At 50.3% G+C, this 22,078-nt stretch overlaps 2 protein-coding genes and 1 long non-coding RNA gene across 7 annotated transcripts in view; 1 reads left to right on the top strand and 2 right to left on the bottom strand.

The window, feature by feature from the left end:
* The window catches only part of ST7L (suppression of tumorigenicity 7 like), a gene marked incomplete at its 5' end in the record, with an annotated part of 120,071 nt that overhangs the window by 26,285 nt on the left and 71,708 nt on the right, over nt 1-22,078 (bottom strand). The window lies entirely within an intron of this gene.
* On the top strand, nt 1,750-15,022 carry WNT2B (Wnt family member 2B). Of its 3 annotated transcripts, none has more exons than XM_082685088.1 (5): nt 1,750-2,402; nt 8,180-8,400; nt 9,444-9,721; nt 10,158-10,422; nt 13,656-15,022. In XM_082685088.1, exons 1-5 carry the CDS (start codon nt 2,215-2,217, stop codon nt 13,883-13,885), a joined length of 1,182 nt encoding a protein of 393 aa, XP_082541214.1. In that variant the 5' UTR covers nt 1,750-2,214; the 3' UTR covers nt 13,886-15,022. The 3 variants fall into 3 exon arrangements, with proteins under 3 accessions (XP_082541214.1, XP_082541215.1, XP_082541216.1); XM_082685089.1 differs by lacking the exon at nt 13,656-15,022 and adding an exon at nt 11,304-11,418; XM_082685090.1 differs by lacking the exon at nt 1,750-2,402 and adding an exon at nt 2,445-2,578.
* Nucleotides 2,803-9,430, bottom strand: LOC309841728. 2 transcript variants are annotated; one of them, XR_014299276.1, is made up of 3 exons: nt 8,447-9,430; nt 6,182-7,265; nt 2,803-3,195 (listed from the first exon to the last, which is right to left on the bottom strand). It is a non-coding gene; the product is annotated as an uncharacterized lncRNA (long non-coding RNA). The 2 variants fall into 2 exon arrangements; XR_014299277.1 differs by having other exon boundaries at nt 6,182-6,299.

Here is a 22,078-nt window from a genome sequence, read left to right as displayed (position 1 = left end):
TCCTTGACACCAGCTGGCTGGCCCCCTGACGAGTTTTTGCACATCAGCCCACACCCACCGTGGGGTCTCTAGGTTGGTTGTTCCCTGTGGTGGGAATACTCTTCACCAAGAATCTGCCTGGCATATTCCCAGCCTCAAGTCTTTGCTTGAAGGTAGCCTTCATGGGCCTACCTTGGTCATCATAGTTACAACTCCGTTTTCCCCACTGTACTTACCCATTCTGACATACTAGATGTTACCTATGATGTCTACTGTGTGTTGTCCATCTTCCCTCCATAGAACGTAAACTCCATGATGGCAGAAATTAATTTGTTTTGCTCTGTTCACTGATGCATCCTTGGTGCCTAGCACAGTCTGGAACGTGGTAAGCAGTAAATAAGTATTTGTTTAGTTAATGAATACACTGCCTCCTGCCACAGAAGGTGAGGTTAAAGGAGTGAGAGGTGGGAGAGGGATAAAGGTCCTTCTGAGCCCTTCTCTCCTACATCTGCCTCTGGATGTCTGCAGCATCTCTGAAGCCAGCTGCGCCCTGTCCACTCACACTCTGGCGTCTCTAACATCCCCCTTTGGACACCCCCCCACCCCCAACCAAGAACTGGCAGTGAGTTTGGTGTGGAGGAGGGTGGGCAGTTTCCAGAGCATTGTTTACACCAAGGCTTTAGAGTTTAGATAAATCGCGGGGAGAGGCACGAAAGACACCTGGGAATGAGGGGCTAGGCAGGAGAAACTGAGGCTGGAGAAGTGGTCAGGGCCATTCCCCAGGGAAACTCTCCAAGTTGTAAGCCCAGGGTTTTAAAAACTTTTTTTTTTCTTTTTTTTTACATCTTGGTGAGGGCTACTCGGACCCCAAATGTCTTACCAGCCTGCCTGATGAGTGCGGGGAGAGAAGAGCAGTGTCACTTTCAGCAGTCGGGGCTTTACTACGCCCCGGGGCGGTGTGCAGGGGATAGGTGGCGGAGGGGGTGTGGGGAAGGAGGAAGGATGGTAAGGCGAAGAGGAGAAATGGCTCTGGGGCTTCCACTCTCTCAGCAGGACCCCCACCCTGGCCTCAGGTTCGGGGAAAGCCGCCCAGCTGTTTCTGATTCTTCCATACTTGCAGCCCCGCCCGAGGGGGTGCGGGGCGGGGGGCGGTTGGGGAAAGGGGATCGAGGCGCCGGGGGAGCCGGGAGAGACTGATCCCTGCAGAGGCCGGATGGTAAAGTGCGGGGAGTCCCTGCCGGATCCGCAGGTGTGCCCCCTCTGCTTCCGTCTTCGATTCGTCCACAGGACAGAGGGAAGCATCGGGGCCGGGCAGGCGGGTGAGAGCCATGTCTAAACATTGTTTAGGGGAAGGGGTTGCCGTGGGCAGTGGGTCGGAGGAACGAGGATCAGCAAGCCCTAGATGAGAGAAGCCCCTACCTGAAGCCGGCCGCCTAAGGCGCCCCAGTTGGCAGCGCTCAAAGGGAGTTAAGATCCTCTCACAACTCCCCGTGGCAGAGGTTCTACCCATTTCACAGAAGCGCAAGAACCGAGAGAGGCCCGAGGAAATGAGTGCATCCTCCGTGGCTCAGCTCCAATGTCACCGGAGGTTAGAGGACCCGGGAAAGTGTCTACAGCCCCCCTTATTCTACGCTCCCGGCCATCACCCACGGAACTTGGGGTTGTCGAATGAAGGGCGCTAGGACCCGGTGGCGCGGCGTCGGCCAGGACTGGGCTCCGCGGGCTCCGAAGGGCGCCCCCGCGCTCCGTCGCGTCCCTCCAGAGCAGGTGGGGGCTCGGCGCGGTGCAGCGCGAAGGGGCGGAGGCGGCCGCCACACCTAGGGCGCTGTGGAGCCCGGGGCTGGCGCGGGCGGAGCCGCCCAGAGGGCCGCGCGTGTCCCCGGCTTCGGCCCCGCCCCGCGCCGTCCAATGAGAGCCAGCGGCCGAGGGGCTGTCCGCGCACTCTGCCCGCAGCCGGGCTCGGCGCCGCCGACCCCCTGACACCAAGCCCTGCGCCGGGGCAGCGCGTCCCAGACCTTGAGCTTGGCGCGCCCCGGTCGGCTTCCGGACCCCGTTCCTTGCGCCCCTCTCCGGGTCGCTGCGCCCCGGCTCCTGGTCTCCAGGTGCCTCTGGGTCCCGGGCCAGCGGCGAGCCCTATGGCCCCCCAGGGGGATGAGGTAGGAGCAGCCTGAGTACCCCGAGCCGGTGCCCCGTCCACGCCCCTCCGGGCCGCGCGGCGGGAGTCATCGGGGAGCTATGGTGAAGCCGGGTAGTGCGGAGGAAGCCGCGCAGCTCCCCCTTCGGCGCACCCGTGCCCCTGTCCCCGCGCTCGGGCCAGGACCCGCGGCCCCCGACGGCTCTCGGGCCTCTGCCCGCCTCGGTCTTGCCTGCATGCTTCTGCTGTTGCTGCTGACGCTCCCGGCCCGCGTAGACACATCCTGGTGGTGAGCGTGGCTCTCGGGGTGGGGTGGGTGAGGGGCTGGGTCAGAGGCCGGAGGCGCCCAGAGGGACTATGCAACTCCTGGCACCCGCTGCTCTGGAGACCACGCTCTCGCTTCGACGGAATTAAGAGACCATCCGAGCAGGACTGTCACTTAAGTCGCGGAGTGCGTGTGAGGAGGTGGGTGAATAGGTGTGAAGCTCGCTCAGGGAGGTGGGTGCTGGGAATTTGGAGCGAGGACGCCCGGTGGTCGAGGCTTCCCAGACTCTCCTGGGCTGCGCCCGCTCCATTTCAGCTCAGTCTTCTTAGAGGGGAAAGCTACTTTCCAAGTTTCCCTCAGGGTGGATTTAAGGAACCAGTTGCCCATCCAGGGCCTTCGGTGGCCATCCAAAGGACCCTCTGATCGCCTAGGTCGCCCCCCTGAGAAGTGGAGAAAAGGGCAGCTGGCAAGGGCAGACGAGCCTCTCGCTAGTCTACCCCACCCAGTAACGGTAACGCAGTAAGATTTTGGTGAGGCTTCAGCACCCAGCGCAAGATTTAGAAATGGAATCAAGGCAAAAATACTCCATTAACTCCCACAATTAAGACAAACAAAACACTTGGGTTTGCATAATTTTGGCGTTTGTCTTCAGCCTCAGCTTTGAGGATGTTACTTCGAAACTTGATAACTCTCTCTTCTTCCTTTTTCTTCCCCAGATGACCACCCCATCTCTTCCATCTCTCTCCCCTCCAAGATCTAGAGGCTTTTGGAGTCCCAAAGTATTACGAGATTTCTTGCAGGCCTGAGACTCCAGACACTTCACAAGAGGGCAAATGAGGCAAAAGGCGTTAAATACCCACTGGATGTCTGTTCTTTGCCCAATCCTCCTGCCCCCGCCCCCACCCCATGGCATTCATCTTTTTCTCTCAGGATAAAGAGCTGCTCTTCCCGCTCCCCTACCTTCTGTGGGGAGGGGGGAGATGGGGAGTTGGACTGAGAAAAGACAGTCTTCTCATCTTTCCCCTTCACTGACCACCCCCCCCAATCGAACTGGCCTCAGACTGGGATCTTGCCCCTCCCTACCCATGCCCCCTTCCTTTCCTTACTCTGCCCCTCCCCCACCCTCCCCCCCACAAAGAGGGGTCTCTCCCTCCTCCTTGCACCCTGTGGCTTTTCTCCTGTAGACTTGGAATCTTGGCTAGAAGGGTGAGGGGTGGCTGGCTGAGGGGCCAGCAAGCTTGGGCTGCAGATTCCTATCATTTCAAGATGCGTTGCTCTCCATCCCCACCCCCACCTCCATTTTCCTGTTTCAGAAAAATCTCTCTTTTGGATCTTTTTAATCTCTGCAGTGTTGGGGAAGGCAAGGGAGGGGGTTCTGGATGGGGGAGAAGGGAGGCCCGTATCTTACATCTGGCTTGAAACATTCTTTTAGGAAGGGAAAGAGAAGAGGGGACGAAGAGGAGAAAAGCCTTTCAAAGTTCGGAGTGAGATCAAAGCCACCCTTTCCGTCAGAGGCTCAGTTTGGCTGGGGGGTTGTGTGTTCAGTGGTCCGATGGCGGGAGGATGAAGTGACCACTGCCCATCTTTATCCATCCCACATGGCAGTTTGCTCTTAAGGACTCTTGATTGCTTCTTACCAGTTTGGCAGGTAGTTTGGGGACCACTTGGTGTTTAGGTGAGGAAGTATCACTCTGCTGATTTCAGCATCCTGGTAGAGCTTCCTAAAGACCCAAATAGGGCGCTTCCTCATCCCCAAATGCTACTTGGCTACTCCCTCTCCCTTTATTTCTCCCTCCTACTACTCTCACCCCACGTGGTTCACATTAAATATTTTGGAAAAACTCTGGGTAGAAGAGCTGGGTGGGGGGCAAGCCAGTGATACAGAGGAATTCAGCAGTCCCAGTGAAAGGGAGGAAGGCAGCCACGGAGCCAGGATGGGGAATGAGTGCAGAGGTCATTTCAGTCTCCTTGCGTCACACCTGTCATAGCTGTCAGCCCCAGATGCCTGCCTTAGTGGTCATCACTTCTGAGATAAAGTGGAAAGCTGCTTTCTAAAGGCAGGTCAGGCCCCCAAGGTGATTATCTCTCTTTCCTTTAGGAAAAAAACCCAGCAAGATTGATATTCTGTCCAAACCCTGGAAGAGTTGCCTGTTGACTCTGTGTGTGTCCATGTTCCAATCCGGAGCAGGTCATCACTATCGCCAGCTAACAGTCTGATCTTCCCCTCAGCCTTTCCCATACTCCCCGGTCACGCCTTCCCTCTCCCCACCTCTCGATGGAGGAGAAGACAGATGGTCCCTTCTTATTCTGTGATAAACAGAATAAGAAATAAGGGGTTCCTCGCATGTGCATCCTTGTTCCAGTTTGCATTCTGCAGGGAGCTGGATGTAGGGAATCCCAAGAGCAGGGCAGGGTTCATGGATTCACAAAGGGAGAGGAACAGAGTGGTATAATATTAGCATTATTGTTACCAACAACAGCAGCCGTTTCATGAGCTGTTACTAAGCTCCGGACACTATAGCTAAGTACCTTACAAGCAATCTTTTTCAATCCCCGAGTAACCCAGGGAGGTAGATACCATTATTATCCCAATTTCACGCATGAAGACCGGGAGGGCTAGGAGGGGAGTGCTAAGGCTTGCCCCAGTGCACACCAGTTTTGGAGCTACCGCTCTATTCGTGGTTAAGCACTGTATGTCTTTCTTGCTCTTGGGATGAAAACGAGCTTGGACTTTGGAGTCCCATATCTTTGGTTCAGCCTGGTTCTCCTCTGGCCAGCTCTGATGGACAGAGCTGGGTGTTATCACTTACACTCACTGAACCTCAGTTTCTTCCTCTGTAAAATAGAGCTCTCTCTCTGTCTTGAGGGGGTTTGTTAAGGAAAACATTTCATGAACTGCAAAGCACCATATAAATGTTGTGGTATGGAGAGACTGAGAGAGGGTAATAGTTTTATCCCTGCATTCAAAGCCCTGTGTGGGCTGGGCTGAATTGTGTACACTGGGGACCGTACGAGGGGAAATGAAAAGAGGATCCCTGGCCTCATTAAAAAGACACAAATATAAAACATCTGCAAATAGGCTGGCAATGTCAACAGGAGTGAGGCTGTTAATTGAAATGAAGTTTATGGCTGGCTGGGGAGAAAAGAGAGTTGGCGGCAAATCAGAGGGGTTAGGTGTTGATTCAGCAAACAGTTATTAAGTATGTACTATGTGCCAGACACTGTTCTAGGTCCTGGGGATACCCAAGTGAACAAAACAGATGAAAATCCCTTTCGTGGAGCAGGGTGTCTGCATCACCTGGGGATGTTGGTAAAAATGCCGATTCTGATTCAGTAGGCCTTGGGGTGGGGCCCAAGGCTCTGCATTTCTAACAGATCCCCAGATGATGCTGATACTGCTGCTCTGCATCGGGGCCACACTTTGAGGAACAAGGGAATGAGAAGAAGGTATGAGTCACTCTGTCAAAAGGAGGGGTGTGAACTGGTCAAAAGCAGGTAAAGAGAACATTCTGGGGCAGGAAGCTGAGAAGGAAGTGAAAACTGCTGAAAGGGAAAACGGAGCTGGGGGTCAGAGGCATTTCACCCCTCTTACCAGCCAATGAGCTGGGGTATGCCTTAACGGTCTCTGTGCCCTAACAGCTGGGCTCTGTGCTTGGCACGTGGTAGGCATTTTGTAGGTATGTGCTGAATTGATAGGGGGCTCAGGCTCAGTTTCATTGGAGGCCCCCACCCCAACTCCAAGGGCCTGACCCCAGGCCAGCAGGCGAGAGCCCTGCTCTGTAGAATCTTAGTGGGGTACTTACTGCAGCGACATTAGTAGGGTAGGGGTGGTAATAGAGAAACGTAATTATCTTCCTGTCTGAGATACTCAACAGATGTTCCCACGCTCAGTGAGGATGTAACAAGAAGGACCGACGTGGGCTGCAGCAGAATGGATTTAAGTCAGACCACAGGAAGGACTTTTTGCCAGAGTTTGGCCTGCCCCACTCCAGACTGTCTCATGAGGGCTGGATTACTGGTCTCCCATTCCCATCCAGCCCCCCTCTTTCCAAGCCCCAGTAAAAAAAAACAAACACCCATTGCTTAGAGCAGTACTTGGGCTGAACTGGGGAAGCAGAACGGTGGTGAGACAGGGACGAGCTCCAATTCCAACGGTCTTGATTCTCCAAACAAAGCACCGCGGCAGTGGGTGTAACTCCAGGCTGTGCGTCAGGCGGCCTTTTCCGGCCTGGCCCAGCCGGGGGTGTTTATTTTGTTTGTTCCTGGAAGCTATTGCCCTGATGGACAGTGCTGCTGGGGACGCTGATTCCATGGGATTTGTCAGGGGTGGGCCAGCCCTCTCCCCCCTCCCACGGGACAGATGGGCCCCATCAGCCCTGCTGAGCTCCAGAAGAGGCAAGCATCAGCCCTCCTTGTGTTTGTTTGAGTTGGTGTCACCAGTGGTGACCTAGTTTGTGGGTGAGGGCCGGGTGCGTGAATGTGGGTGGGGGGTGGGCATAGAGCCCAGGGCAGTCCAGCTTTTCCCCTCTCCCCACTGGCTGTCTTCTGTTCTCCTCACCCACTTCTAGGCCCATTTTTGGGATCTTTCCCAAACCACAGGCTCATTCACAGACCAAAACAAATCTTTTCAGCCTGTAGCAGCAACTGCCCTCCTTGACCCCCACCTGTTCAGAGAAGGGGATAAAGGTATCCTTTTGATGTGTTAGGATAGGAGAGAAGAGAATCTGCAGCAAGCCAAGGAAGGTGCTAGGTGTTGGGAGAGACAGCGAGGAGTGAGAAGTGGATGAATGGGTCAGGTCTCATTTGGTGGCCTTGGGGAAAAAAGGTCACGATGCAGTTCTGTCTTCTCTGAAACATTCTTCCCGAGGCTTGTGGTGGAGTCTAGGGCTAAGAGTGTTTGAGTGAAGAGAAAATAATGCCTTGAGAAATTTGAGAATGACTAACAACCCACCTCACTTCTAGTAACCCACCTCAATTGACCTTCTTAAAATTGCTTGAATTAGCTGCACTGGGGACTGGAATATGGGGAGGGTCACCCCCATTGTTTTATCTTTGCTTTGGCTTCCCACTCCTAACAGCCCTCTGCCCCTGCAGGTTCATCCAGGACATCATGCCTTATAGGTTGGGGAGGATGATGTTCGAAGATTCATTACTTAAGAAAAGCTGTGGGACCTGGAAATAAAGGGTATAGGGAGGAGATCTGTGGTGGGGTCTTCTTCCCCAGACCTCAGGATTGGGGATGAGGAGTTTTAGCTAAAACTAAAACATGGATTGACTAGAGCTGGAGGCATTCCTTACCATTGCCCACGATGTCTCTTCCCACTGGCCCCGCCCTGTCTCCATCCTTCCTCCCCCGAACCCTGTCTTCGTGGACCAGCCATGAAGGACTTGCCTCTCATATGTGGGTGTAAGAGTATTGCTTTGACTCTCGTTTTGTTAGTTTATTTTTCTCTGAGGCTCTTAATGTTTATTAAATAAACAGGCAATGGGTTTGTGTGACATGTGCATGGCTTCTATGTATGTGACACATGCCTGGCCTGTGTTCTGCGAGTGTGTGTCACTTTGGTCTTTGGCTGGGGAGTGGGTGATGGTGAGAGAGCACTCAGTGAGTGTCCGTGACTGCTTAACCATTTCTCCAGAGCTCATGGGGAAAGCTGCACCCACTGGCCTCAGGGGACGTGGTTGGAGAAGGGGAAGGAACCTCTTCAAGTTCTGAAGGCCAAACGTCTCCGCTCCTTATCCCCCCTCCTGAGGCAGGAAAAGGACCAGGATGCTCTGACAAGGCCATCTCCACCTTGCAGGTACATCGGGGCCCTGGGGGCCCGAGTGATCTGTGACAATATTCCTGGTCTGGTGAGCCGGCAGCGGCAGCTGTGCCAGCGTTACCCAGACATCATGCGCTCGGTGGGCGAGGGTGCCCGAGAATGGATCCGAGAGTGCCAGCACCAGTTCCGCCACCACCGCTGGAACTGTACCACGCTGGACCGGGACCACACTGTCTTTGGCCGTGTCATGCTCAGAAGTAAGGGCCTCTTGCACCCTTTCTGCACTCCCCCCACACCGCTTACCTTTCTGTGCCTGGGGTGGTGAGTGGGTAGGACAGGCACGATCTCCCTCCCTTCTCCTACACACTACCTCATAATCAGAGAGACAGCTGAGGGCAGAGTCCAGGATCCCCTTGGGAAAAGACCCTCAGTACCCGAGAGATGTCGGCAGGGACCCCTCTAAATTCCAGTATTCTGGAATGATGGCACAAAGGTACAGCGTTCCCTGGTAACTCCTGCTCTTTTCTTCCCTTTCCCTTCCCTCCCCACCAACCCCAGCCCAGCCTGGGTGTTCCCAGCACTGTAAGGCTGAAGGTTAGGAATGGCTACTCTGTTCTTACTGCCACCATCACTACCCTAACCCCAATGCTCCCAACACTCCAGTAATGGCGGCAAGGGATAAACAGAAAGGTGATATGTAAATATTTGGAGAGTTGGCGGCTTGGCCCTAGCTCAGCAAAAAAGCTAAGTTGAGCTAGACAATGAACTAGGAGGAAGGGAATGAGATGGGAATCTGGCTGTGTCCAGGGGACAGGGGTGATGAGTCATCAATCCCTAAGAGCAGGGTGGGAAGGAAAGTAGCAGGTCTCCCCAAACAGGCTGACCCCTGGGCTGGGGTCTCTATTGTAGGGGAACTGTCCAGCAGAGTAGGCCTGAAAAGGTCTGGAATGTGGACTGAGGTTGGCTTAGCTGAGCCAGGATTGGTACTCTGTGGGAGAGGATGACTCACTGTGCAACTTTTCAATGCATGAACCCAGGGAGTTTGGAAGAAGGCAAGAGTAGAGGTCAGCCCAAGAGGTCAGATGCATAAAGTGGATGGAGAGTAGTGAGGGCCGAGGCAAAGAGGTCAGATACTCTCGGGAATGCTCTTGGAAGGGAAGGGTGCCTTGAATAAAGGGGTACAGGAGTTGCTCTGAGAAAGACAAGAAGACAGGAGGTTGCAGAGTTGCGGGTTGTGTGGGCTGAACAAGGGGCAGACGTGGGCCTCTGCTGAAACCTACTCCTGCCCTTCTCTCTGCAGGCAGCCGGGAGGCAGCATTTGTATATGCCATCTCGTCAGCAGGGGTGGTCCATGCTATTACCCGCGCCTGTAGCCAGGGTGAACTGAGTGTGTGCAGCTGTGACCCCTACACTCGTGGCCGACACCATGACCAACGTGGGGATTTTGACTGGGGTGGCTGCAGTGACAACATCCACTATGGTGTTCGCTTTGCCAAGGCCTTTGTGGATGCCAAGGAAAAGAGGCTCAAGGATGCCCGGGCCCTCATGAACTTACATAACAACCGCTGTGGTCGCACGGTCAGTACTCACGTCTATGCATATACATTCGTGTCTGCTGGGGGTGACCAGGATGTGTGATCATGGACTAAATGCGAAGGTGGCAGCACTAAAGGCTTCTGGATCACTTCCAAAGACCCCAAATCCCATGGCATTGGAGCAATAAATGCAAGGGAGCCTGGGAACACCTAGATTCAACCAAGTGCATAATGTGTCTTCACACAGGTGGAAAGACGGGAAGGGTGGAGAGGAGAGGGGAAGAAGTTCCAGGAAGGAGTCATGGAAGAAGAGGTTCTTGAATTTGGTCAGGAAGAATGGGTGGGATCTGATGGGGGAGAGAACAGCCAATGCCCCTTCCGTCTAGCAGATGTCAGAGCACTCCTGCTTTTATCCCTGGGGAGGGCTAAAAAGTGCCCTGACTGGCTGCATCTCCCTTACCTGCTTCCCCAACCCCCAGGCTGTGCGGCGGTTTCTGAAGCTCGAGTGTAAGTGCCACGGCGTAAGCGGCTCCTGTACTCTGCGAACCTGCTGGCGTGCACTCTCAGACTTCCGCCGCACAGGTGACTACCTGCGGCGGCGCTATGACGGCGCTGTGCAGGTGACAGCAACCCAGGATGGCGCCAACTTCACAGCAGCCCGCCAAGGCTATCGCCGTGCCACCCGGACTGACCTTGTCTACTTCGACAACTCCCCAGACTACTGTGTCCTGGACAAGGCTGCCGGTGAGTAAGGAAAGTGGGTAGGGACATGGAGCCCCAGCTCCTGCAAGCAAGCAGGGGTGCAAGCAGCCCCGTTTAGTCACGGGGTGGTCAGCCTCAGGATTTAGGGGAGCGGTACTGTGGGAGGAGTCGGTCTCCTCCCTACATGAACACCTTACAATGAGGCTGGTGGTGAATGCCTGAGTCCACCAGTCCCAGGACTTCCCAAGCAGGGGAGAGGTCATCTGCCACTCCTTTATATCCCCAGCCTCTGGGGTACAGTAAGTACTGTGCAGGGAACGTTTAAGTGAGTCACTCATTTCTCCATAGCAAGCAATGGGTGGGCTAAACAGAAGAAACATATGATAGAACCCTAAGTCACTTGCTCTTACAATCCAGCTAAAGAGAAGAGATGTAACAGGGAGACACATGCAACTGCAAAAAGACAGATGACTGGAGAAATCCAGAAAAGCTTCTTTGAAAATGTGGAACTTGAGCTTTTTCTTGAAGTGTAAGGATTACCTGGACAGCCTAGCGAGAAGAGCAGACAGAGAAACAGAGTGGTAGCGGGGAAAGTACATGTTGTTCTAGGAACTAAGAACTCAGATTAATCTGACTAAGTGAAGGTTTGGGATGGGGGGACTAGAGGTAGATAGAAGGGTTCAAATCAGACCATGAATGGCCTTGGAAGACTGTATCCATGAGGTGCCTGGGTGGCTCAGTCAGGTTAAGCGTCTGCCATTGGCTCAGGTCATGATCCCAGGGTCCTGGGGTTGAGTGCCGCACCCGGTTCCCTGCTCAGAGGAGAGCCTGCTTCTCTCTCTCCCTCTGCTCTTTCCGCCCTGCTCATGCTCTCTCTTGCTCACTCACTCTCAAATAAATAGATAAAATCTTTTCTAAAAAAGCCTGTATCCAGTGTGCTGCCATTGAAGATTCAAAATGGAGTTGGGGATGCAAGGAAAGAGGAAATCCCAAGAGGGCTAACCACTAACAGAAAGCAGCAAATTGTTTTCAATCTGTTCCAGGTATTTGTGGTGGAATTCTTGGGGATGGTGGAAGTTGATATGCTATTAACCCCAAAGAGTAGAAGTTACCATCTTGGCTCAGATTTTAGGCTGAGACAGGTTAGACAAGGAATAACCTTATGTGCTGAAGAACTGTTCTTCCCCTGGTCTGTCATGGGCTCCCAGGCTCTTCTCCATGGACTTGGCACTCAGGCCTTAGGAGAGATAGAGCCAGAGCCCTCAGTTGTTTTCCATTCTGTTTGTTTTCACCCATCCCGGTCATTCCTGGAGAGTCGAGTGGCTCAGAGCAAAACTGGGCACAGAAACAGGGTGGGGCTCCGCCCAAGCAACACAGAAAGTAATCTGTGTCCTCTGGATGGTGCTAGGAGATAAAGGGTGGAAAGAGCCCTTCCGGTTGTTCCAGTGATTTCCTGCCACTAGGTATGCTTCCTTCCCACATGATGGAATTCAAAGGACAACTCTCTAATGTCTTGCAAAACTCCATGACACCTGAGGCTAACCCTATGCTGCCATACCTAAAATGAACCTTTGGAGTAGGATCTTTGGAGTTAGAAGGGAGGATGGATCATCTACATGTTGGTTTTCCTTGGAGGCATAAAATGAAGTCTCATAAAACCCAAAGTGGTGCCTGGAATTCAAAGGGTTCGAAGTCAGCCCAAAAGGGAGTAGCGTACCAGAAATTCCCTTCAAAGCAGTCCTGTCCAGTTGAACTTTCTGTGATGATAGAAATGTTCTACATCTGTGCTTTCCAGTATGGTAGCCACTTAGCCACATGGGATTACTGACTTTCTGAAATATAGCTAGTGTGACTGGGAAACTAAGTTTTAAATTTTATTTAATTTTAGTTAATTTAAATCTAGATGACCACATGTGGCTAGTGGCTATTACAATGGACAGCTCAGCTCCAGAATGAAGAGGCGGCTCTGGGTGCACAAGAGAAGGACCTAAGACCCAGCCCTTAGAGTCCGGAGAATAACAGAGAGTACAACTAGTTAGCTCACACATCAGAGGAGTGACCTCCTAACATTTTGGGTTGTATACTCCTATCGTTAAAAATGTCTTGGAGCATGCACTTCCACGATGTGGATATTTACTTATAACAGATAGATATATCCTACTGTATTAATTATGTACATTATAAAACATACAAAGTAGAGATTTTAAGTTTATGAGATAAAAACAAATATAGAAGTTCTAAGTTCCAGCATTTTCTTTGTGTATCACAGTAGAATGTGCAGCCGGCTGTGACAGAATCAATCTGTCAATCAGTCAATCAATTAATCAATCCAGTCAATCTCAGCCCCGAGGTCAGTACCTGTCCATTTCTGAGGAAACACTAGGCTAGATACTTTCTAGGGTCCATCCCACCCCCAATTCTATGATTTTTATGATCTGTTGGCAGGATCTCTTTTGCTAAAATTGGTCAAAATGAAGTCCTAAGCATTCTCTGCGCAGAGGGATAACATCATCCCTACCCTTCAAGGGTTCCTACTATAAGGGGTAAGGGATATTCTGTAGGAATTCCATAGGGATATGCTTCTGGGCAGTCACGTGAATCAGTCTGCATCCTCAGCTGAATGGAGATTATAGACATAATTTAACAGTCCACTGAGTTAGATGCTATTATTATGCCTATTTTCATAGGAGAAGGCTGAAGTCCAGAGAGATGAACTACCTTGCGAAATCACACAGCTAGGATGTGGCGGAGCTGGAATTTAAACTTGGACAAGCTGATAATAAGGCCTGTGCTTTTAGTGGCCATACTGTACTACTTCCCTGGTATGGTACAACTTCATAAACTATCAACTAAGGACCAAAATACTAACAAAGGGTAGCTGGATTCGAGCTGTGGCAAGACTTCTTAGAAAAGATAAATTATAGGCTTAGTTGTTTTGTTTTTTTAACTTTTAGTATGGACAACTTCAAACACAGAGAGCCCTTACACAGCTTTAACAGTTGGGAGTATTTTAAGGCCAGGTCTTGAAAGAGATGCAGAGCTGTGTATTGGCTGGGGGATGTTGCAGGTGAAGTCAATGGTCTTTGGGGAGCCTTGATGGTGGGAAGAAGCCAGGCTGGTGCAGAGGGAAGCAAGGAGATGGTCATTTTGGCTAATTGGGCATATTTTCAGGAAAAGGGATTCTTTCTGGTTTCCTCTTGAGGATGTGGGTAAGGGAATCCAGGGCAGCTGAAGGAAGAGATAACTTGGTTCTCACTCTCTCTTCCCCAACCCAGGTTCCCTAGGCACCGCGGGCCGTGTCTGCAGCAAGACATCTAAAGGGACAGATGGTTGCGAAATCATGTGCTGTGGCCGAGGGTATGACACAACTCGAGTCACCCGCGTCACCCAGTGTGAGTGCAAGTTCCACTGGTGCTGTGCAGTGCGGTGTAAGGAGTGCAGAAACACTGTGGACATCCACACGTGCAAGGCCCCCAAGAAGGCAGAGTGGCTGGACCAGACCTGAACATATAAATACCTCACTCGTCCCTCTACTTCAAACCTCCTGACTCAGAAGCACAAGATTTTGCATGCACACCTTCCTCTATCCTCAACTTTGGGCTGCTACAGTTTCTATTTAAGGACTTGGAGAGTAATCCAGAAGGACTCTGGTGTCCTGACTGGTTCCTTAGCCCTGGGAAGGAGTTGACAGGGGATGTAAGAAATTGAATGGTTCCCTGACTGCCCCCCTGGAGGTGAGATGGGAGAGGGGTAGAGGTAGGGTCTTCAGAATGATAGAAGTTGCACTAAAGCCCACAGTCAAGGCTCATCTTTTCTTTCCTTTGCACCGGCTCCCTGACACTTCTGGTGTGTGCAAGAGGAAGGGTACCTGGAGAGAGCTTCTTTGTGTTCCTACCTGACTGAGGGGAGATGGGACAGAGATGAAACCACATCTGTTCCCTGGGTCAGTTTGAGCAGACTGCCTGGTACCCCAAAAGAAACTCTTAGGCTACAACCGTCTTCCATTATCAAGAGCCTGGGATAGCTAGTTAAGAGTTAGCCATAGTGGACAAGGTTCCATTCACATGCTCATAAGGTTTATAAACTGCTGTACTTTGTAGGGGAAAGAATTATATAATTATACAAACATACGTTCTCTTCCAATCTCCCGCCTCTTTTCAACCTATATCAGACAGCACGTTGCTCACTCGCCTGTTGCTCACTTGCTGCCTGTTCAAACCGAGTGGCATGTGGAGGTTCTTATGCCTAACAGATCACTAGAACACCCGGAACACTCCTGAGAAAGAGTAATTTAGTAAGCCTGCCTAGGCCTTGGGATTTGATATATATTTTTTTAAGTTTCTATGCATTATTCTGGAGGCCAGCCAGATTTGGGAAACACTCAGTAAAAGTATGGGACTCATCGAGGGTGGGAGAGGGCAGTAGGCCTGATCTCAAGGGCCCCACATGGGACATGAGTGTACAGTAGGCAGGAATCTCTGGCTTGGGCAATTTTTAGGAGAAGATCCTGGTCTTTGAAGCTGGGAATGGAAGCCAGTGGCTACAGAGGGCAGGAGAGCTAGGGCTTAGGGCCAAATGGTAAACAGCTTAGAAAGCAGCCTTTCTCAATTTACTCAACAAAATTTTTTTAGTGACTCTCCAAGTCCTCGTGATTATTATTTTTCACTCCATCTTTGGCTCAAATAGGGGAGTTCCTTCTATGCTACTACTCGCTGCTTAACTAAGCTTGCAGTAGTGGAGTCTCCAGAAATGGTAGTAAGTTAGAAGCTAGGACACGGAGTCCCAAAAACCGTGATGTCCTATTTTTATGTGACTTGGACAATGGCTATCTCTTGCCTGGTGACACTCTAAAAGACCAGAATTGCATAGAAATTTGCAGTTATGACAGACCTGGGTTGAAATCACAGCTGTGCCATTTACTGTTTCTGATATTTTGAACAAGATATTCAAATTCTCCAAGGCTTTATCATCTCATCTGTAGAGTGAGGTTACAAACCTATCTCAGATATTGAGTTTAAAGTATACCCCCAATTTCAGCCATCGGACACTCTCACCAAAGTCCCTAACTGGTCTAGCCCATCATGGCGTCTCTTGGAACCCTCCATTTAGAACTGTAAAGTATTGGCAGCAGGCTAAAGATTAAGGGGCCTACACAAGGAATTCTGAATATAGGCGCCCCCCTACCCCGCCTTTCCAAGTTCCTCTCCAACATCCCTTGGGGTCCTCACATGTCTGTGAGCAGCTTCACTCTGCACAGGCAGCAGAAGGATGGGGGAGCCAGAGCTCTGGGCCATCGGGGCAGATTTATTTGGATGATAGGACTAATATTTGTGTAACCTGCTGAGACCTGTGTGGGAGAGTTTAGGGTGGTTTTTCTTTTGGTGAGGGGTTTGCTCTGGTTTCACATCCATTAACACAAAACATGAGCTAGTCAGGGCCCTTGTGGTCTGCGGTGAGGGGATTCCTGTGGAGAAATGGGACTGAGTGAGTCAGGCCAGGGGAATGTCTTCCTTGCTGACTGGAGTCAACTGGATAACTGATGAGCCAATGGTGGGATTAGGGAGGGGGAACGGGAGGGGAAGAGAAGAGCTTCTGACATCTTGAGCTGGGATTAGGAGGAGGAAAGCCTTGGGGTAGTGGGAAGGTAAGGGGGTCGTAGACGGTCTGGATCAAGAATAGAGCTGCAGGAATTTACACAAGGGTACTGTCTTTGGGTACAGCCTCAGGTCCCAGTCTACTCGTGCTCTCATAAGAATGCCCGCGTGACTGCATAAATGTCCTAGTTCTTCCTGGGACTTCAACCTAAGTTCACTCTGCCTGTGCTCTGTTACCTATTCCTTTTCTGTTCTTACCGTGGAAGGAACGGAGTCTCTTCAGGCATCTCATGGTGCTCTGTGCTTCCCCCCTGGACTCCAAATTGAAATTCATAAAGATCCAAGTTTTACAGTTTCCTATAAATGGTTAAGAGAAGAGCAAGCTGGCAAGAGAGTGACACGTATGAACAGTGGGGTGGATAGTGAGGGAAAAGAGGTCCACGTGAGCCCCACTAGAGAAGCTATTCCAAGAAGGAATGATGGCTAAACCATTAATTTTTCCTCTTATTTCTTAGCTTGCCTCTGCATTCCGATTCGCTTTGGACAACTAGCATCTATTCTGCAATAAACAAACTAATTTATTTGGAATGAACAGCAAAAGAACTGCATTTGGTGCGGTCAGGGCTCCATTTAGTTCTACTGCCACCCACTCACTGCCTCTAACCCCCCCTCCCACCCCCCATTTAGTCAGTAGACATCTGTCTCTCTGGCAGCGGTCCCTTTGCTCCTCTCCTCTCTGATACTCCGTGCCGGTCCTCATTTCTTCTAACTTATAATATTTAGTAGAATGCATTGCAGAAAGTGCCATCTGAATACAAAGTTAACTTCAAACACATGACCTCTATCCTTTAAAGGTCTTAGACTCTCTTAGAGAAGGCACGTGGCTGCGGACCTTGGCTGCACGGCCTGTGGACAGTTTCCCTTGTGTGCAAGTCAGAATGCCAGCCTGAACCTAATCCTGCACTAAGAGCCAACCTCTGTGATTCCTAGCCTCAAATAATAGTGCTAACCCATATGCTTTCTTAGAATGATGCTGGAAAAATGAAACCAGGGACTTTGGATTATTTTTTAAAAATTAAACACTGCCTGGCCCTGAATGTCTGCAAAAAGTCTTGTAGGTCTGACTCATGACCATTTACGGCCTCGTTTCTCTTCTTCCCTATTGCAGAGAGTAATTTCTTCTCCTTTTTCTCACCTCCCTTAGCAAGAACACCAGCCACTAAGTCTTCTGCCAAATTCTCGGACTCACTCAGGACATTGGTTTCTACACAGCTTAATATAAGAGAGATAATCAGGTTTTTTTTTTTTTTTTTCCCCCTTAGCCTTTCTGAGGTTTTTAAACGCCCTCAGTGGTCACAGGGTAGAAGCCCAAGGGAGGACGCCAGGGAGAGAATGTTTCTCATCCCTGGGAGGCCGTCAGCCTAGCTCCTGCAGCCAAATTACAGCACCAGAGAATAATGTGATGCATTCCTGGGCAGGTCCGTGGGACCCTGGGCGCCTGGGCCTTGTGGAGAGAGGTGCCAGACACAGAGCTCTCCGTAAGCAATCCTGCAGAGCTGCCCCCTGGGTGCAGAAATGAAATACGGGAGAGCTTCACATTACACGGAGACCTGTAGCTCACACCTGGTTATTGATGGCCTTGGTGGAGGCCTCTGCCCCCACCCTCCACTTGGGAACTGCCTGCTACTACGGGGGTTGGGCACCTTTGAAGTAATGTTGGAAAACAAGAAAGAGATGCTTCCTTTCTACTTTTTGCTCCTCCTGTGAGCCTGCACACAACAGTGAGGAAATGCACACATGTGAGATGCGTGTCTGTGGACACACACTTACTTCTCCCATGTCACAGCAGAGTTCTAGTCCACCTCCCTCTCCCCCAAAACAGAACTAGCAACTAGATTTCAATCAAATCCTTCAAAAGTCATACCAACATCAGGGATTCAGCCATCACCAAAGGAACGTTGAAGTGTTCCATTATTAATATGCAAGCAGCTGTGTGGTTTGGGGACTGGTATTCCCCTGAGGGGTAGCAGGGAGAGGATTCAGAAAGAGCAGGGAGAGGAGAGGTCAATGGGAGACTACTGCCAGCCACCCAAGCAGAATGGTTAAGACTGGGGGACTTCTCGTGACTGGTTCACACTGGAGATAGAGCAATTCATGCGCTGTGTGCCAAGGATAATGGGGCAGCCTCCTAGGACAGCACAAGGTAGAACTGCCAAGCCTGCTGCCCAAGACCTGTTCTGTTTTGTTTTTAAGATTTTATTCATTCGACAAAGAGAGACAGAGAGAGAGAGGGAACACAAGCAGGACAAGTGGAAGAGAGAGAAGCAGGCTTCCTGCCGAGCAGGGAGCCCAAAGCGGGGCTCGATTCCAGGACCCTGGGATCGTGACCTGAGCTGAAGGCAGACACTTAACAACTGAGCCACCCAGGCACTCCAAGACCTGTTATTTTTAACTTTTATTCAGTTAGAAAACAGGATAGCTTTGGGTTTCAGAGATAATGTCCACAAGAGAGAAGTCCTGGAGGGGAGCAAGCAGTGACTTTACCAGGGTAAATATATTACAGCTGCTGCACTGAACTGAGCTTTCCTAGAAGCTGTTAGTCTCTTCGGGTGACTGGTGGATTTCAGGCAATAGTCAGTGGAGTGTCAATAATATGCCTGTCCCTGACCCCAAAGGTCAAAGGGATAGAAGAGAGGGAGACTTTTTAAGTACATTCTTCCATTTCCCATTCATGGCTTAAATTATCCCTGAGCATCTTTGTGGCCCTTCCTCATTTAAGACATTTTAGTCATCCTGGAGTTGAAAAAGCAAGGGAATCATTGTCCCCCTGACCCCCTAACTCTGAACTACTGTTTGCTCACTTCCATTCTGCATATGAGGCTTTAGATGGAGCAGCTAGACACAGTTCTCTTTCTCTGACCAAAAAGAGCTGAAATCTGGTGACTTGACTTCGCCACCACCAGCCCCTGCAAGCAGGCCTGACCAAACAGAAAGGCTAAACTGAGTGAAGAAAAAGGGAAGACCAGGCAATCCTCAGCTGTCCTACTGACAACTTTCAGGGTAGGGATACCTGGATTATTCTTTAGGATGTGATGCTCATGAGAAGCATTTTCAGGTACAAAATGGTTCAACATATACATAATTTTCACACTGATCCTGTGAGGCAGGAGACATTCTCACTGCATGAGAAAGGCTCGGTGATTTGTCTGAGGTCATTTGATACTGAGTGGCACAGACAGAACTCAAATAAATCTGGGGCTTCTCACTTCAAACTGTGTGCTCTCCTCAAGGACTAAGAATACCTCAGGCTGGAAGGGCCAAAATCCCAGCCCCTTCAGAACAGAAACTGATACAAAATATACTAGGAGAGTACAGGTGAGCAGAATTTACAAGAAGAACAGCCTAGCCCTTCTTTCACCACATCAACGAATCCCCTGTCATTTCCACCACCACAAAATGATCATTACACTAAGTAGTCTGCATTTAATCAACTCTGGCTCCTAGCACTTTCTATTTCTTTTTTTCTTTTTCAGATTAACATTTGTTTTCATTTTATCCATTTCTTTTAAAGTGATGCTAAGCATGCAGAGTATAAGTAGTCCTGAGAAGCCATGAGAGGAAACTGTTAAGGCTTTGGGTCTCTAAAGTATGTATTAGAATTTCCTTTGAGATTTCACTCTTTTTTTTAAATGTTGTCAACTCCTGGGCTAGGGAAGTATGAACAGGGAATGAGAGTGCTAAAAACCCACCCTATCCCAGGTCAGATGCCTACTGAAGGCCTGGTAAAAGGCCTTGGGATCTCTAGCTGAGACAAGTAATTTATCTACACCAAGGCAAGGAAACTATACCTTGCAGAGAATTCCCTACAAGATGAGGCAGACAACAGATTTTTACTTGATCAAAAACTTTTACTGCTCTCAACCCCACGTCCCACCCTCATTCAAAATCTGGACTTCTGTTTAGGTCCAAGACAGTGAGACAAAGCAGCTCCAAGAGAGGATGTGTGCAAGAGGAGCCCTTCCCTGTTCAACCCTGGAATGCATTCCTTCAGCATAAGCCTGCACATACCCTACCTATCCCACTCCTGCACCCCAACTGTGAAGGCTAAAGGGAAAACTGCAGGAACACAATGTTCATCCATCACAGACCTGGGCCCCCACTTGAGCTAGGGGAAGGACACCTCATGAAAACAGTCTACCTTTAGTCAGGATCTGTCCCAGAGCAAACCTTACTTTTTGGTCCATCCATCTTGGCTCTCACTGCTCTCCCTGCTCCCCACCCCCACTGCCTCCGCATGTGGGCTCAGAAGTCATCATCTAAAGAATTCCACTGCTCACCTCCTGCATAGCAGCACAGCCCCATGAGGCCGCACACCAGATGGAGGGGATAAAAGTACGAGGTCATGGCTTCTAGCAAGAGGCTTTTTCTGAAACTAACCCCGACTCCTGGAAAAGAGGCAGAGTAGGAGAGTGTCGGGTGAGCTGCTGACAACAGCAGCTTCATGGGTCTTGTGTGAAAAGGAAGGAAAAAGCCTTCATTAAAAATTTCCCTGCTCCCGTCTCCAGACCTATTTCGGATCCCCCATCTACTCCTTGAAGGCATCTGAGTAGAATGCAGAGATTGCCAAGCCAAAGGGTTAAATCCTTCCCATTTGTCGGGGCCTATTCAGCCGGCTGCCACACACAGGCTGAGGCAGAGGCCAAGCCCTGAACACGTGCCCTATTCCTCCAGGCAGTCAGCTATGATGTAAAGGGAAAAGGTGTGGAAGGCTGACTAGAACACTGGGGAAATTGAGAAGGCCATCGGCAGGCCTCCAAAAGACAAGAGATGCAGGAAAATCATCACTCCTCTGGTCATTATGGTTGTTGGGTGACAAGGTACACAGGCAATAATCACAAAGGAGAAACAGTTGGAGGAATGGACTGAGAAGCAGATGTCTCCCAACATGGCAATGGGGGCGGGCGGGGGGGGGGTGCAGAGGTGATGAATCAGCCTTTCTACAGGGGTGACTTCTGAGTTGGGAGTTTTAAAAGATAAGGGATGGACTGGTGGAGGGGAGTCAGAGAAGGCATTCTACACTGGAGGAACTGGTATGTGCTGAAACGTAGAAGCAAGAATGTGCAAGCAATATATAAGGAATTTCAACCGGTACATATTATATACACTGGGGACGACCGAGAAATGAGAACGCTGAGATAAGGGCTGAACTAATGTGAGCTAGCTGCATGTGCCTCAACTGTCACATGGTGTGGAGCCCCTGCAGGGCCGGGCAGCATCTTGATCTGTGTCCATCAACTCTAGGGCACCAATGGGAAAGCACAGGGATGAGCCCGTTTGTTACATATACAGGGAGGAAAAGAGAGCTACACTGTAAATAACAAATGCTAAGTGTTAACTACAACTCACTAGCATTTGAGGTTCTAGACTAGTAAGAGATGTGAAATATTTTATCCAGAATTTTGATGCACTAATGCAGGCTTACAGGCCCAGAGCCTGGCATAAATCAAGCCAAACTCTTGAGAAATTACAAGGTGAAAAAGGAACAATTTAAAATTAAAACTATGTGGTTATTTCCCTCACTCCCCACCTTAGAATTTGACAGGCTGTGATGTCCTGTTTGACATACGGGACTTCTGTGGCAAGCAGATTCGTCATGTCTGAGGCCACAGTGAATGGCAGGAGAGTGATGAAAGAGCTTTAGGGACCACAAAACCAGTTCACTGATAAGGGTGAATGAAGATACATCTCGTGCACTACAAGCTGCTAGACAGAGCAGCTGCCAAAAACAAGAGACAAATTTCCAACTCCTAACTTCCGGTTAGGTCTCTGGCTTCTTGCATCTGTGAAAGTAAAAACAGAGCTATTTACCAGGTTCCTGTTCTACTTCCTTACTGAGCTTTCCTAATTTTTGAGGACAAAAATCACAAGGATAACCAGGCCTTCCACAGCACTCTCCTTGTGCTTCTTTCAGAAACAGAATAAGTTGACACCTGCACAACACAGGTTTGAAGTGCATGGGTCCACTTCTATACAGATCTGTTTTATGAACACATTGCAGGGCTGTAGATGTATTTGTTTCTCTTCCTGATGACTTTCTTAATAAC

This window comes from Mustela nivalis (genome assembly GCF_964662115.1).
Source record: "Mustela nivalis genome assembly, chromosome: 10".
NCBI lineage: Eukaryota > Metazoa > Chordata > Mammalia > Carnivora > Mustelidae > Mustela > Mustela nivalis.
The sequence above is the reverse complement of the archived record's forward strand: the minus strand, read 5'-3'. Positions and strand labels throughout refer to the sequence as shown.

Coding starts and splice junctions, on each gene's coding strand:
- WNT2B (XM_082685088.1), top strand. CDS start 2,215: ATGGTGAAGCCGGGTAGTGCGGAGGAAGCCGCGCAGCTCCCCCTTCGG. Junction 8,401..9,443: donor TGGCCGTGTCATGCTCAGAA/GTAAGGGCCTCT, acceptor TTCTCTCTGCAG/GCAGCCGGGAGGCAGCATTT. Junction 10,423..13,655: donor TGTCCTGGACAAGGCTGCCG/GTGAGTAAGGAA, acceptor TCCCCAACCCAG/GTTCCCTAGGCACCGCGGGC.